Source organism: Carya illinoinensis, chromosome 11 (assembly GCF_018687715.1).
Source record: "Carya illinoinensis cultivar Pawnee chromosome 11, C.illinoinensisPawnee_v1, whole genome shotgun sequence".
Classification (NCBI taxonomy): Eukaryota; Viridiplantae; Streptophyta; class Magnoliopsida; order Fagales; family Juglandaceae; genus Carya; species Carya illinoinensis.
In genome coordinates this window covers 31,940,553-31,955,942 of record NC_056762.1, presented here as the reverse complement: position 1 = coordinate 31,955,942, position 15,390 = coordinate 31,940,553, and the positions used below count along the sequence as shown (strand labels likewise).

At 34.6% G+C, this 15,390-nt stretch overlaps 1 protein-coding gene and 2 long non-coding RNA genes across 3 annotated transcripts; 1 reads left to right on the top strand and 2 right to left on the bottom strand.

The window, feature by feature from the left end:
* The first annotated feature begins 3,918 nt into the window (after positions 1–3,918).
* On the top strand, positions 3,919–12,574 carry LOC122281553 (isoflavone reductase homolog). The gene is made up of 4 exons (XM_043093141.1): positions 3,919–4,352; positions 6,058–6,298; positions 6,805–7,008; positions 12,206–12,574. The coding sequence occupies exons 1-4, from the start codon at positions 4,017–4,019 to the stop codon at positions 12,370–12,372; spliced, it is 948 nt and encodes a 315-aa protein (XP_042949075.1). The 5' UTR covers positions 3,919–4,016; the 3' UTR covers positions 12,373–12,574.
* On the bottom strand, positions 6,704–7,287 carry LOC122281555. Its single transcript, XR_006230247.1, has 2 exons — positions 7,049–7,287; positions 6,704–6,944 (listed from the first exon to the last, which is right to left on the bottom strand). It is a non-coding gene; the product is annotated as an uncharacterized LOC122281555 (long non-coding RNA).
* LOC122281554 lies at positions 9,061–11,782 on the bottom strand. Its single transcript, XR_006230246.1, has 2 exons — positions 10,553–11,782; positions 9,061–9,375 (listed from the first exon to the last, which is right to left on the bottom strand). It is a non-coding gene; the product is annotated as an uncharacterized LOC122281554 (long non-coding RNA).
* Positions 12,575–15,390: the final 2,816 nt, after the last annotated feature.

The window sequence follows — 15,390 nt, the reverse complement described above, 5'->3', positions numbered from 1 at the left end:
TTTCCAAGGTCATAATACATTTGACTAACATTAGCACTAATATCTTCATCCTTTGCATTAACAAGCCAAGCCATAATCATGGAATTTTCAACATCTCATTTAGCATATGACGGGTCTACTCTGTCAAGGGCCTTGGTTTCACCAGTAAGGTACCCAATCTTACCACTCTCATGGATATACATTTGAATTGACTGAGACCATCTCAAGAAGTTGGCTTCATTGAGAAGGATATTTGTGATTTGGATTGAATGGAGTTCGGTATGGGCTACTTTGGTTTTAGTTTTAGTGTTGACCATAGGTTTAGGTCTAGCCAGGGTGGAAGTTTTGGAAATTTCAGACATAATGGAGGCTGAACAGGTATAAGGCAATAAGGCATAGGTTTAGAGGCTATGCTTGCCGAAAGGAGAAGAAAACTAGGCTCTTGATACCATCTAGAAGTGGAGAAGAATTTGAATAGTATTTCTTATTTTTTAAAATAAGGTGCAATCCGTATGTCTTATAGACTAAAAGGATAAGCTAAAAGGAAAGAATAATAAAGTAAAGACTAACAAAAGGAAAGAATGACAATTGCTAACAAATCTCCTAGAATATCTCCTAAGAATATATCCTAGAATATATCCTATAAATATTTACATAATTATAGAAATTTCTCCTATAATCTAGGAAGAGTTGACTGGATAAATTTGGAAACTTTCCAACATAAAATCATTACTAATTTAGCTTTGGTATTCACCCTCCTCATAATTTTGGATGGTTGAACCATGGCCTTCCTGTCAATGTCACTGATTTCAAGTAAGTGCATATTCTTTTTTATCTCCTTCATGAGTCATATATATTCTCCGTGTGGTTCCATACAGCCGAATTGAAGTCGCTTAATCAAGCTTTTGCTGCTTCTAAACTGCTAGGGCTGCTTGAATCAAGTGGTCAGGAGACTCTTTTGGGCTTTCTCTAATATAGCTTGAGAAACTCTACGTGGAAGCCATACACCACACATCTTCACCTAATCAATGTGTAATTTTTTATTTTTGATCTTCTATCTTATTGCTTAATGTGTGTTTAGATAGAAGGGTAAAAATGATAAATCACATATTAGTTAGGTGGATATGTGTAGTGTAAGGCTTCCTTGTAGCATTTTTCAATATACCTTGCAAGTGCTTCCCTTGAACTCTTATTCTCATCTGTAGTACTTTCTTTTTTACCTATTGGTAGAAAGAAACTCAGTCTTCAACGTAGCAAATGCTTTTGCGCATAAGGTAGCAAAAGTAGTGACAATTGAGCAAACGTATGTCTAGAATTAGCTCTATTAATAATGCTTTCTTACATGAGAATTTATCTGAAGAAATGTATATGAGATTGCCTCCTGGTTTTAATGTTAAAGGGGGGTCCAAGGTTTGTAAACTCAACAAATCTCTTTATGGTCTAAAACAAGCTTATAGTCAGTGGTTCTCTAAGTTTTCAACTTCGATTCTTGACTTGGGTTTTGTGCAATCCAAAGTTGATTATTCTCTTTTCACCAAGATTACGGGTTCCTCTTTCATTGCACTTATTATTTATATTGATGATATTCTCATAGCTAGTAACGATGTGAATTCTGTGGAGCATTTGAAGTCCTTGCTTGATGATAAGTTCAAGCTCAAGGATCTTGGTCAGCTCATATATTTCCTTGGTTTGGAAGTAGCTAGATCTCTTGCATGCATCTCTTTATGTCAACATAAATATTCTTTAGAAATTCTTCAAGATGCAAGTTTTCTTGTTTCTAAACCAGTTTTTTTTTTCAATGGAGTAAATATCAAACAATGTAAAGAATTAGGAGTTTTACTCCCTGATCCTACTTTCTTTCGTAGACTAGTTGGCAGACTTCTTTACCTTACATTAACAAGACCAGATCTGTTCTATTTTGTGCATCGCCTTAATCAATATATGGCTCACTCTAGGCAGCCTCATCTCACAGCAGCTTATAGAATTTTGCAATATATTAAGAGCACCCCTAGTCATGGTCTCTTTTTTTTCCAGCTACTAATTTCTTGTCCCTCAAAGCTTTTTGTTGACTCAAATTGGGCTTCATATCCTAACAGCCGTCACTCTACAAATGGTTATTATGTTTTTCTTGGGGATTCTTTGGTTTCCTGGAAGACTAAGAAACAGTCCACTATTTCTCATTCTTCCGCAAAGGCTGAATATTATTTGATGGCATCCACTACTTGTGAAATTGTATGGTTTCTTACATTACTTTCTGATTTTGGTATCTCACATCCTAACAGTGCTCAATTATTCTGTGGTAGTCAAGCTACTTTGCATATTGTTGCCAATCCAATCTTTCAAAAAAGGACAAAGCACATTAAACTTGACTACCACTTTATTCGTGACAAAATTTATAATGGTGTGAACAAGACTTTTCATTTAGCTTTCCTTCATCAACTTACTAATCTGCTGACCAAACCTCTTGGTCATCAACAGTTTCAAAATTTAATCACCAAGATGAGAGTGCATTCCATCTACTCTCTATCTTGAAGGAGGTATTACGTATATATTTATATTTTTCATACTCGTGTTTGTAAACTTGTGTTCATTTGTAAATAGTATAAATACTCTGTTTTTCACTTTACTTGTAATGTTCGGACTGTTATTGACTAAATGATAAATTGTAGGATTCTTACTCTGCTAGGATAATTTCGACCCTTTCTCTTCTTGTAGGGTTTCATCATTGCAAGACACGAAGTTGGTGGATCGACGACTTGATTTGTAATAGTGGCGGCCATTTCATCCCACCGCCCACATGTACTTCATCTTAAAAATAAAGACTTTCAGGGACTCTTTTTTGGTCTTTTGCTGGATTTTTTGCCCACCTATACACTTGACTTTTTACCATAATCTTCTAGATATATAGGACTACTTCAATGTTTATTTTCTTTCTTTTATTTTTTTATATAAACAATTAAAGTGTCTTATAAATTAATATCACTCCATTTATAAGAATGAAAAATAACGAACCAGCCTCTTGTATGAACAGGGCCTTTATTATTTTTAAAATTCATCCTTCTTTTCATTGACTAAGATGTAATTCGGATCTACAGTTGGATATATTTTTCCGTTTAGTAATCATAGGGCCAATTTATTTTAATTCAAATCCATTTATATCGGCTATAGTCATTCTAACTTTGCATCGTATACGTAACTCTTACTAAAATGAAGTCGTGAGCCATAATTTTTGTCTGACTAAGAGCATCTCCATCCGATTTTTTAAAGTAGAATATTTCTCATAATTTGAAATTTATTTTGAGGTTTTGATCAAAATATCTCTTACATCCGGATTCCTATTTTAGGAAAAATGTTTAGAAAATAAACAGTAAGTCTCCATATTTGAGGACTCACTATTCATTCCCCAAATCATTTTTATCAATATTTTATTCTAATATATAAAATAAATAATTTTCTAATCATCTACACTTTTTCTCATACTCATGTTTATTATAGTTTTAAATAATAATTTTAAAAATAATTTAATTAATTACAAAAATATAAAAAAAATAATTTTAAAAATATTATCATATTCAGAAAAAAATAATTTAAATTTTTGTTTAAAATATTCACTAGAGTAATAGTTTAAAAAATAAGAAAAAATATTAAGTAGTTAAATTTGTAAATAGAAGTGAAAGAAAAAAGTAATAAAAAAGAATAGAAAAATATTATTTAATAGAATAGAGATATGGATGGAGAATAGGATGTAAGAAGTTTTTGAAAGATGAATAAAATTTAACAAAAAATTTTAAAAAATGTGATTTTAAATTAAATTATAAAAATAAAAATGAGGAATGGAATAAAAATACCTAAAACAGCCAAAAAGGAATACAAACCCATCATGTACGTGTGCATACGTAATTTCCATATTAATTATATAAGACCTTTAATTGTCACATAGAACCAATATTGACTGATATCGATCTTTAGATCACCAAACGTCGCACGCGCGTACACAGCTAGCTAGCATTAATCCAAGGTCGATCTGCAGGCTGGAAATGGCAGCAAAAAGCATTAAGGTTCTTGTTGTGGGAGGTACTGGGTATTTTGGGAGAAGGATCGTGACCGCAAGTTTAGCCCATGGCCACAAAACCTTTGTTCTTCAGCGGCCAGAGTTGGGGCTTGACGCCGACAAGGTACAATTGCTACTGTCTTTCAAGAAGCAAGGAGCCGTCCTCGTTGAAGGCTCCTTTTCCGATCACCGGAGCCTTGTCGATGCCGTCAAACAAGTTAATGTCGTCATTTGCACCATTTCCGGAGTGCATTTTCGGTCTCACAACCTTCTGCTGCAGCTCAAGCTTGTTGAGGCCATCAAGGAAGCAGGAAACGTAAAGGTACCTATTCTTTTTTCTTGATCTTTCTGTGAAAATGAAAGGAAAAGCTGCTTGAATATCTGCTGCTGCCGCCTGCAGTAGTGCATCGTTTACATTAATGGTTTTCAACATTTTTTACAGTTGGTGGCTGGCAATTAGAAACAAAAACTCATTTATTTTTTCAGATCAACTAACAGTAGGAATGCATTAATTTATTAATTATTTTTAATTTCAAATTCTCAATACGAATGTTATCGATATTCATCTAAAATCATGATGATATCTGGGAATTCATTTCTATATATACTAATTAACCTCATGCATATCCACAACAACATAAAAATTCCACAAAAGCAAGCCGTGAACATAATCTCTGTGCTTTTTTTTTTTTTTTTCCCTATTTTTATAGAACATAAAATCTGTTTTCTAAATGCATATCTCTGATCATTCTGCTACGTAACTATAGAAGAAATACAAATTCGGGGAAAAACAAAAAACAAAAAACCGACAGTGTAAGGAGAAAAGAATAGGGTCCGCGTTAATTAGTTACCAGAAGTACTTTTCCGATTGAGTGGTTGAGAAAAAAGAATGATATCTTTGACCCACAACAGTAATCAACATTTTAATAATGGAACCGCAGAAGTTCATGATTGGTAATGAAATAAATTTCCGGAATGTATCTAAAGTGTTTGACGTAAAACCCAGTAGAAAATACAGTGATTTCATTCTTTGTTTGACGTAAAACCCAGGAGATTAAAAAAATACACTGCATTTGGAGAGTATTCAGCGGTTAATCTTCGGTGACTCTAGCACCACTCTTCCTGCTAACAGAATTATATGGAGATAGGATTATTTGACACCAATCATATATTTACAATTTTAGAAGATTCACTATTTCTCTGTTATGCAAGTTGTCTCCTGTGAGAGTTTTGTCTCTGCTGTGTATGCAAGTTTGTCTCCTGTGAGAGTTTTTGTCTCTGCTGTGCGTGATGTCTGCTGTGATGTATTTATTTTATATTGAAATCGCACTAAAATTTAAAGTTAAACAATAAAATCCAAACAAAAAGGTATAATTAAACATATAAAATGTGTGATTAGAGAGCTCTAGCCAGGGTTGAAAGTGACCCAACAGAAATGCGAACACATATGGATAGAAGCTGAGGCTGAGAGCTAGACACGTACGTGTATATTTCAAGAACGGATAAGGATCAGACGCATATAATATAGGCATTCAATCAGATCGAACAAACCCCATGACCCCATGCATACCTGCCCAGGAATTATCATTAACATTTTTCAGAAAAAGTACTTAATTATTGCAAGGATATTGCTACGTCTCAAGCCAGGATTCGTGGTCTCACTGATCTGGTTCATAAATTAACATATACGTTTCAGCCAACACAATCATTAATACAGCCTGCATTTAAGTGTTAAGTTGTATTGAATTGAGTTGAGAAAAATATTAAAATTAAATAAACTATTATTTGTTAATATTAATATTATTATTTTGAGATTTAAAAAAATTAAATTATTTATTATATTTTGTGTTAAAATTTAAAAAAATTATAATAATTAGATGAGATGAGTTTAAGAATGAAATTAATATCTATTGATATCTATTATATCTATATATATATATACAGTACTGCTATATTAAGTATAACATGAATATTATATATCTAGATAGCTAATGACATTATTCGCACAAAATTTAATTAATCTGAAGCGGTTCTTGCCATCGGAGTTTGGAATGGATCCTGCACGGATGGGGCATGCACTTGAACCAGGAAGAGTGTCATTTGATGAAAAAATGACAGTGAGAAAAGCAATAGAGGCTGCTAAAATCCCCTACACTTATGTTGTTGGTGCCTGCTTTGCCGGTTACTTTGTTGGAAGCCTTTCTCAAATGGTCACACTCTTTCCTCCAAAAGAAAAAGTGCTTATATATGGAGATGGCAACACTAAAGGTATCAATTCTAGCGATTAACAATCAAAGTCTCGATCTATCTGCAAATGATATTTTCTGAGTAAAATGAAAAAAAGTTCGTAATAGAAAGTATAATCCGGAGTTAAGAATTACACTACTTATTTATTTCATTAGTCTATATATATATATATATATATAAGTTGCATGCATGCATGCTTCTCGATAGTGATATATAATCCAATGAGAATGATCTGTTTATTTAGTGAAAGAAAGATCGATCGAGCTCAGAAAATGCATGCAGAACTAAAGTTGTGATATTAATCTTGCTTATATATAGGGGTATTACCTGAACTCTTTTCGATGATCAAAAGCAAATCGATACATAATGTATGTCTTCTTAGTACTTGTGATTGTTCATATATTTATGTATATAAAGTTGATATTATTATATATTGCAATATCTCTCAATTAATAGAAATAATTTCTTTCAGTTTCCAATATTTACATCGATAAATTAAAGCTGGTTTGAATGTTTGCTACATGTAGTGGTTTATATGGATGAAGATGACATCGCAACCTACACAATTAAGACAATAGATGATCCTCGAACCCTGAACAAAACCCTTTATCTTCGGCCACCTGAGAACATTCTCTCTCAAAGAGAACTGGTTGAAAAGTGGGAGAACCTTTGTGGAAAGAAACTCGAAAAGATTAGCATTTCAGCAGACGACTTCCTAGCCTCCTTGAAAGGTACGTACTACTAAATTAACTTAGTTAATTGTTTGCTGACCTGAGTTTTCCCCGCAAGCTTTTTACATGTCTGTAATGTAACGTCCCAATCCAGGAAGTCCGGAGGGTTAGCTCCATTTTCTCCATATCAACTCTACTAACACAATAAAAATAAACCAGACACTCCATAACACTAACTTATTTGTTCAATACAAATATTCATGTCTCTCCACAAAAATATTAACCAAAATCTTCAATAAAATAGAATGACAACTCCACAAAAACTCGAATTACCCATATCTTGACGTAGGGCTACAAACGAACAGAGCTGCTCGTGAACAATTCGAGATCGACTCGTATAAATTCGATTCGGACTCGGTTCATTTAATAAATGAGTTGTTCGTGAGCACTAATATTGGTTCGAATATTAAACGAGCAAAACTCGTATAATCTCGACTCGATTCGGTTTAGGCTCGTGAACAATATTCGTATAAACTCGATTCGACTCGTTTTGAGCTCGTCACAATACTCGTAATATTTATATATATACTCTTACATATATTCTTTTATTGTATATATTTTATGTGTTATAAACTTATATGTATTATTTTTATACTTCATATAAGTAATATATTTTGTTACTTTATGTATAACAAGGTGACGAAGGAATAATATTGAGTATAATAATGTATTAAGTTCACAAAAGAATTATTGAGTCAAATGTTTATAAAGAGTAAGCAACTTTAATTTGATTACTACACTTTCTTATCTAATTTCATTTTGATTATTTGGCCATATTTAATATTACTAGTAAGAGGCACATGTGCATTGTGAAAAATACAAATCTATTATAATAAATATTTACATTTTCATATGCTCTTATTAAAATATAATTATTATATAGCATTTACCTAAATAATTATTAAGTATAACAGAAAAATAAATATATGAAAAACAAATATCAATATGATGGAAAATAAATTGACAATAAGAGAAATATATGGCCTAAAGCATCTTAGTTAAATATAGGTAAAATTTTATCTATGAAAACAAAAAGCTTTTCTTTCAATGTCATTTTTTTTTTTTAAGTAGAAACAAGTTTATTGAATTATTTAAACCACATTACAAATGACCAATTGCAAAAAAATTTATTAAGTATTTTTTAAAAATATTTTTTAATTTATTTCATTTTTAAAAGACACTACAAGTTGTAGGCTTTGGTAATATGAAGGGCCCAGCCCGTGCGCTGGAGCCCAGCCCTCTAAACCCATCCAAAACGACATCGTTTTGGAGCCGCACGACCTCATCTCATTAACCCTAGTTTCATCTCATTTTCCCCTCACCCTCTCTGCGCCGCACGACCTCATCTCCCCTGCTTTCCTTTTCTTTTCTTTTTTCTCCTTCCCCTCTCCAAGCCGCACGGCCTCATCTCCGGATCTCCCCGTTCTCCTGCAACCTACTTTTATTTTCTTTCTTTTTTCTCCTTCCCCCCTCCTTGCGCCGCACGACATCATCTCCTCGGTTTGGGCATGGAGTTTCAACCGAATCAGAGTATTTAACTCTAACTCGAGCTCGAGCTACTCGAGCTCGTATCAGTTCGTTTATTTATCTTATACGAGTTCGAGTCGAGTTCAATCCTGATATATGTTATGCGATTCGAGTTCGATCTCCCGTTTGTAAATTTTGTCGAGCTCGAGTCGAGTTCGAGCACGTATATTTGCTTATCGAGCTCGAGATCCCCTGTTCGAACTCGGCTCGACTCGGTTCGTTTGCAGCTCTATCTTGACGTATCAAGATAATTGCCAAGGAAAAACCTACGAAAATGATCCTCTAAAAAATACTTCCACCCTTAGCACTTATTCATATATGATCATCAAACTTTCCAATACTTCTTACTCGTGTTCTCTAGTAGAACAAAAAAAAAAAAAAAACTGAAAAATGTTATGAAGATAAGAGGTGAGTTATCAACAATTTAGTAAGCAGAGAATATATACCATTGTGCAAACATGAGCATTTATAGAGTTCAAAATGCAAAATAAAATATTTTTACTTTTAAAATATAGAATCAGAACATGTTATCAAAAATATTAGAGCGAAATTTTAAGAAAAATATTTTTATTCAAAGTTCTTTTGACATAGTGTAACTGAACATCTTCATTTTATCATATCATATCAGAACAGAAACCATATTTAACCCCCATGGTAGGATTGTGCAAAACTCAATAACTAACCGAGCAAAAACAGAATGTGAATCTTCCCTTCATTTATTCTTGGAGCCTCGAGTGTACACATAGGAAAGATCACGCGAAAAACCACTTAACTTCCAAAGTGGGTGCACTGGAAACAAAAAAGTTGATACCAACCCGAATAGAGGCCACAATTTTACACCTGTGGTAAGGTCAGAACGAAACAGAATGTCATGCTAGAGGTTTTCAGAAATCACGTCATATCATATTAGAGTACAAAATATTTTTAACACAGAATAAAATCATATCACAAAAATATAATTTATGAACAAAACATCATATTTGCTCTCTTTTGCACAGTTCAGAACAACATGTCAAAATAGCTCATATCTACACCATTCATGTCAGAAAATACTTTATTCTTATACAAAATTTCATAAGTAATGCAAAACAAATAAATGAGGTTGTTTCACAATTCTTTTTATAACAAAACATGCATATTTTTCAAATTCAACCTTATTTCATTTTTTTATACAAAGTCTAGCATAAGAATCTTGTTTACCTAAATTTCTTAACTTTTCAGAATTTCCTCACAACAATACCAAATAAATATAAATCATCACCTATTAAAAATTCATGAACTTAAATAAATCTCCAATAAAATACGTAACTTATAATTGCATTTAAAATACTCAAATCACCTATTTTAATTGTTCAAAGAAACCTACAATTCTCTTAACCTGAAAAATACCACCATTTCCTAACATCCTCATATTCACTTAATAGAATTCATATCGAAGAAGATAAACAAATAAATATTTTGTTCAATTCGAAAGTCAATGAATACTGATATTTAAAGCATTTAAATGCCCATAACATATTACAAAATAATAGAATACTTAAAATAAATGAAATAAAAATGTTATCATTACAAATATAATTGATGATACTTAAAACAAGGTCCACGCTAAAATAAGGCTAAATTAAAGCAATTTAAACGGATAAAATATTTATATATATATATATATAAACCAAATTTTAACCAAGTCCATTTATTTGAAACACAATCCCGTTTTTAAAAGGCTAAGCCCAACACGAGTTAAACCAAGATTATAGCAAGAAAAGTATTCACTTGTGAAAACCGAAAACTGAAGACTTGGATTCAAAATAAAAGAGTTACTATTCTCATCGAAAGCAAAACGCACAAAAGAAAGTAAAAGTGGCACAAAAGCTGCCCAAATGGAAGAATGAGAAAATGGTGACATCGTGGAGAGACAACAGAGCTGGACGGTGCAAGGCTGAGCTATAGAGAGAGAAATATTAGAGCAAGAGAGAAAAGTAACGAGCGAGAGAGAGAGAGAGAGAGAGATGAAGCTCACCGTGACACGCAACAGACAGGGGGTGCCGGAAAGTTCTTTGCTGTACTTTCTGTAGGGTCTCGTGCGCTGAGGTGGTGACCATGAGGAGGTGCAGTGGCTTTTCTAGGGTGGTTTAACCATGGGCTTAGGATGGCTTTGCGATGCTCTGTTTTTATGCATGCAAAACAGGCGTTGTGACTTGGCTTGAGATGGAACACGAGAGGGCTGGGTGGTTTGGCTAGGTCACATGGTGGCTGAGCAATAGGCTACGGTGCAAGAGATTTTGGTTTACGGTTGGATGGATTTTTTTTTTTGGGGGGGGGGGGGAACATGAGAAGGGGCCCGAGGGATGGTTCTGTTTTGGGTATAGAAAAACAGGGGACACATGGGTTGAGTTTTCGTGGCTTTCTCTCGGTCCATACTTCAAGGTGCAATGGTGGAAGGCTAAATGGATCATGGTGGCTTACGGAGGTGCAGGCCAGGTTCATTGGGATGGTGGCTACTACATGGAGGAGGTGTTTTACAAGGCTTAACCTACGGCAACCCTATCTTGGAGAAGAGAAGGTGGTGCAGCGACAATTTACTCTAAGATAGAGGATGATCGATATAAGCATGAGATTTGAGGGCTCACAGTAGGTGTATATAGACGAATGGAAGACCAAAATAAAACCCTAGAGAAGAGAGAAAGAGGCGTTCATATAGTGGGAACGGAAGTGATGGAACTGTGCATGCAAAGGGGCCTGCACGACGTGGAGCCTGCTTGATCTCAAGGGCTTGGGCTTTTGGGTGGGGGGGGGGGAACATGAGAAGGGGCCCGAGGGATGGTTCTGTTTTGGGTATAGAAAAACAGGGGACACATGGGTTGAGTTTTCGTGGCTTTCTCTCGGTCCATACTTCAAGGTGCAATGGTGGAAGGCTAAATGGATCATGGTGGCTTACGGAGGTGCAGGCCAGGTTCATTGGGATGGTGGCTACTACATGGAGGAGGTGTTTTACAAGGCTTAACCTACGGCAACCCTATCTTGGAGAAGAGAAGGTGGTGCAGCGACAATTTACTCTAAGATAGAGGATGATCGATATAAGCATGAGATTTGAGGGCTCACAGTAGGTGTATATAGACGAATGGAAGACCAAAATAAAACCCTAGAGAAGAGAGAAAGAGGCGTTCATATAGTGGGAACGGAAGTGATGGAACTGTGCATGCAAAGGGGCCTGCACGACGTGGAGCCTGCTTGATCTCAAGGGCTTGGGCTTTTGGGTGATCGTGTAGGCCCATTTTAAATATTTGAGTCCATGGTTTGGATAGTAAAGGAAGTTTATAAAATGACTCTTTCCTAATCTTCAACTTTGACTCAATCTAAAAAAAATAATTTAATTTATTTAAAAAATTATCTCAACCTATAAAAAGGTTTTTTTACTAAAATATCAAATCTAAAGAAAATTATAATTCACAAAAATAGAGATTTTAAGTCCCGTAATCTATTTTTTAAAAAAAAAGCATATTTAAAAACTCAAATGGACTTTTTGCACATAAATTTAGAAAATTTTGAAATCAACTTGGCATTGGATACGAGTGTTACATGCAAACACATGAATGCAGCTACGATAATAACCTATCATTCTTCTTCTTCTTCTTGTTTTTATTTTATAAACATTTTCATGACCTGCGTGCAGGAATGGACTTTGCTGGCCAGGTCGGAGTTGGGCATTTCTATCACATTTTCTATGAAGGATGTTTGACAAACTTTGAAATAGGGGAAGAGGCCGGAGAAGAAGCTTCAAAGCTCTATCCAGATGTGAAGTACAGCCGCGTGGATGAGCTTCTAAAGCTCTATCATTAAGAAGTACCATTAAATATTACAATATTTATATATATAAGGTTGATACGTACGTTCGTAGTTTGAGATCAAGTACTACATGCAGGTCATTGTGTTGAAGAGTGACGATATTATTGAAAAATAAGACTATAATCAAGGAAGTACTCAAAACATTAATTATAATATTGGAAGGAAGTCATGAATGTAAATCTTAGTTTATTTATAATTGATTTATCTTAGTTATATGTCAAAGGGGATACACAGAATTTGTACACCTTAAAATAACAAATATCATTTATCTGGCTGCCATTAGGTAACTCCTATATATACATATATTCTTCCTAAAGAAATAATAAATTAAAGAGGCACTTCCCAAAACAGTCTATTATATTATAGACATCTAAGGTTCTTAGTCACAGCAGTTAAACCTCATGATTAATGCCAACATACTAACTAATTGAACTGCAGGTACTACTCAAATTAAGGTGATTTGTATGCCATCTTCTAAGTACAAGAAATTATTTAATTAATCCAAACTTCTATATATTTTCTATATGAAAGCATCTTATATAGGTTCCAATTAATAATTCAGCTACCTCCATCTTGGAGCAACAATTAATATCATTATTAATTTAGCTTTGGTATTCACCCTCCTGCTCATAATTTTGGATGGCTGAACCATGGCCTTCCTGCCAATGTCACTGATCTCAAGCATGTGCATGTTCTTTTCTATCTCCTTCATGATTTATATATATTCTCCGTGAGGTTCCATCCATATAGCCGAATTAAAGTTGCTTAATCAAGCTTTTGCTGCTTCTAAACTACCAGTGTTGCTCGAATCAAGCGGTTGGGAGAATCTTCCGGACTTTCTCTAATATAGCTTGTGAAATTCTACGTGGAAGCCATACACCACACATCTTTACCTAATCAATATGCAATTCTTCATTTTTGGCCTTCTATATTAATGCTTAAATATGTGTGTTTAAATAAAATAGTAAAAATGACAAATCACATGTTGATTAATTAGGTGGATGTGTGTGGTGTAAGGCTTTCTTGGTAGTAGTTTCTTTTGTATCTATTGGTAGAAAGAAACTCAGTCTTCAACGCAGCAATGCTTTTGCATGAGGTAGCAAAAGTAGTGACAACCGATCAAAAGGAGACAAGGGATTAATCATTAATCAAATTGTTGATAAGAAAAGTACCTACACAAAATATCAGGTATACCTGATCAAGCTGCTCTTGTAACCTTTTTTGAACTTCAAGCTGACGCTTAAGTAGTGCTTCTTCAAGTGGGATTTCTCTATTTTGTTTGCAAAATTACTTTGTATCTAAAATGAAACTTGTTCTGAACATGAGCAATGGCCGGAGACTTAAGCGTGATAAGTTTCTGTTTTAACTTTGATTCACATGACTCGGATAAGATACTCAAAAAGGATAAGTCACTTTATTAATTTTAAGAGCTTTTCATACGCAAACTAGGCCTGGGCTCCGACTCCGACGGAGTCGGAATCGCCAATTCCGAACTCCGACTCCGACTGGAGTCGGAACCGGAATTTCACTCCGACTCCGACTCCGAGGAGGATTCGAACTCCGATTGGAGTTCCGATGGCTTCCGATCGGAATCGGGCTTCGACCTCCGCCCGATTCCGATTCCGATTCCGATTTTTTTTTTTTTTTTGAAAAAAAATGATATATAGATATATATATAATACATATTACATCTTTAAGAAACTCTTATACAATTGTCCAAAACATTGATAATAGTTTAAATGTTATTCCGAACATCTTCCAATACCAAAATAAAAACATCTTCCAATACAAAGGTGCTCCAAAACATCTTTCAATATATCGTGGTTTGTCGTTGACTCGTTGGTGATACCTGAAATTAAAATAAAAAGTCACAATCAATAAAAAGAAAAAAAAATGATTAAAAAAAATGATTCATAAAAAAATGATTATCATTTCTCACCAATATTTTTTAATCGCGAGTTTATCAACTTAGCCACACTCCAAGTATCAGTCATCGGCAAGTATGCTAGGGTTCACAATTATATCTATGAAATCATAAAAAGTATAAGGTTAATAGATTTATGAAATCATAAAAAGAATTAAATAAATCAATTGAAATACTCAAACAAAGTTACCTGATTCAAGCTTATAGCTATCAGCATCAAAGCCAATGGTATCTAGTCCAATGGGCGTATCACTCAACCAATTCTGTGTGCAAACGAGGGCCTCCACAGTTGACGGTGACAATGAACTCCGGTAAGAATCCAATACTCGACCTCCAGTACTAAATGCTGACTCAGAGGCAACTGTAGTGATTGGAATGGCCATCACATTTCGGGCAATACGAGAAAGGATCTGATACTTGGTGGAATTAACCTTCCACCAAGTTAAAAGCTGAAATGACTCGCTAGGTGCCTCGACCTCTTCCATAAAATACCGTTCAATCTCAGAAGTACACTGCATAATATTCCTCGTTGCAACGAGCTGATGATACTGATTCACAATATTATAACCTCGACGAGGTGGATTTAATGAGTCATCTGAGCTACGGTCATCGAATAGAGGTGTCGGCCTCGAGTGTGGGGTGCCCGCTGCGGATGAAGGCTGACCATTATTGTTGTAGTGAGAATATAAGTCATCAAAATCCCTTTTAAGTGATGTAATAAACTGTACAGCCTTCACTGCCCCCATTGTGGAATTTGCCCAAAATTCTATCAAGGCCAACTTATATCGAGGGTCAAGGATCACAACCACAAAAAGTAATCTATTTATTTTCTCAACATCCCCCCAATATTTATCATATTTGGCCTGCATCCTCATAGCCATACCAGATAATAATCCACATGAACCCGTACAACCTTCTTGCAAGTGGTAGTGAAGCTCTGAGAGCTCGCTGAAGAATAAATTTGCAGTTGTATATGCGGATCCAGATATCCGCATAGTCATATCATAAAAAACTTGTAAAAATCTCACAAAATGCCCCACACTAGTCCAAGCATGTGTGTCTGGCGCACCGAGCCCCTTTCCTGCAGG

Excerpts from the sequence above, each read along its gene's own strand:
- LOC122281553 (XM_043093141.1), top strand. The coding sequence starts at position 4,017 with ATGGCAGCAAAAAGCATTAAGGTTCTTGTTGTGGGAGGTACTGGGTAT. Across the intron at positions 4,353-6,057 it reads AGGAAGCAGGAAACGTAAAG|CGGTTCTTGCCATCGGAGTT; the intron begins GTACCTATTCTT and ends ATTAATCTGAAG. Across the intron at positions 7,009-12,205 it reads CTTCCTAGCCTCCTTGAAAG|GAATGGACTTTGCTGGCCAG; the intron begins GTACGTACTACT and ends ACCTGCGTGCAG.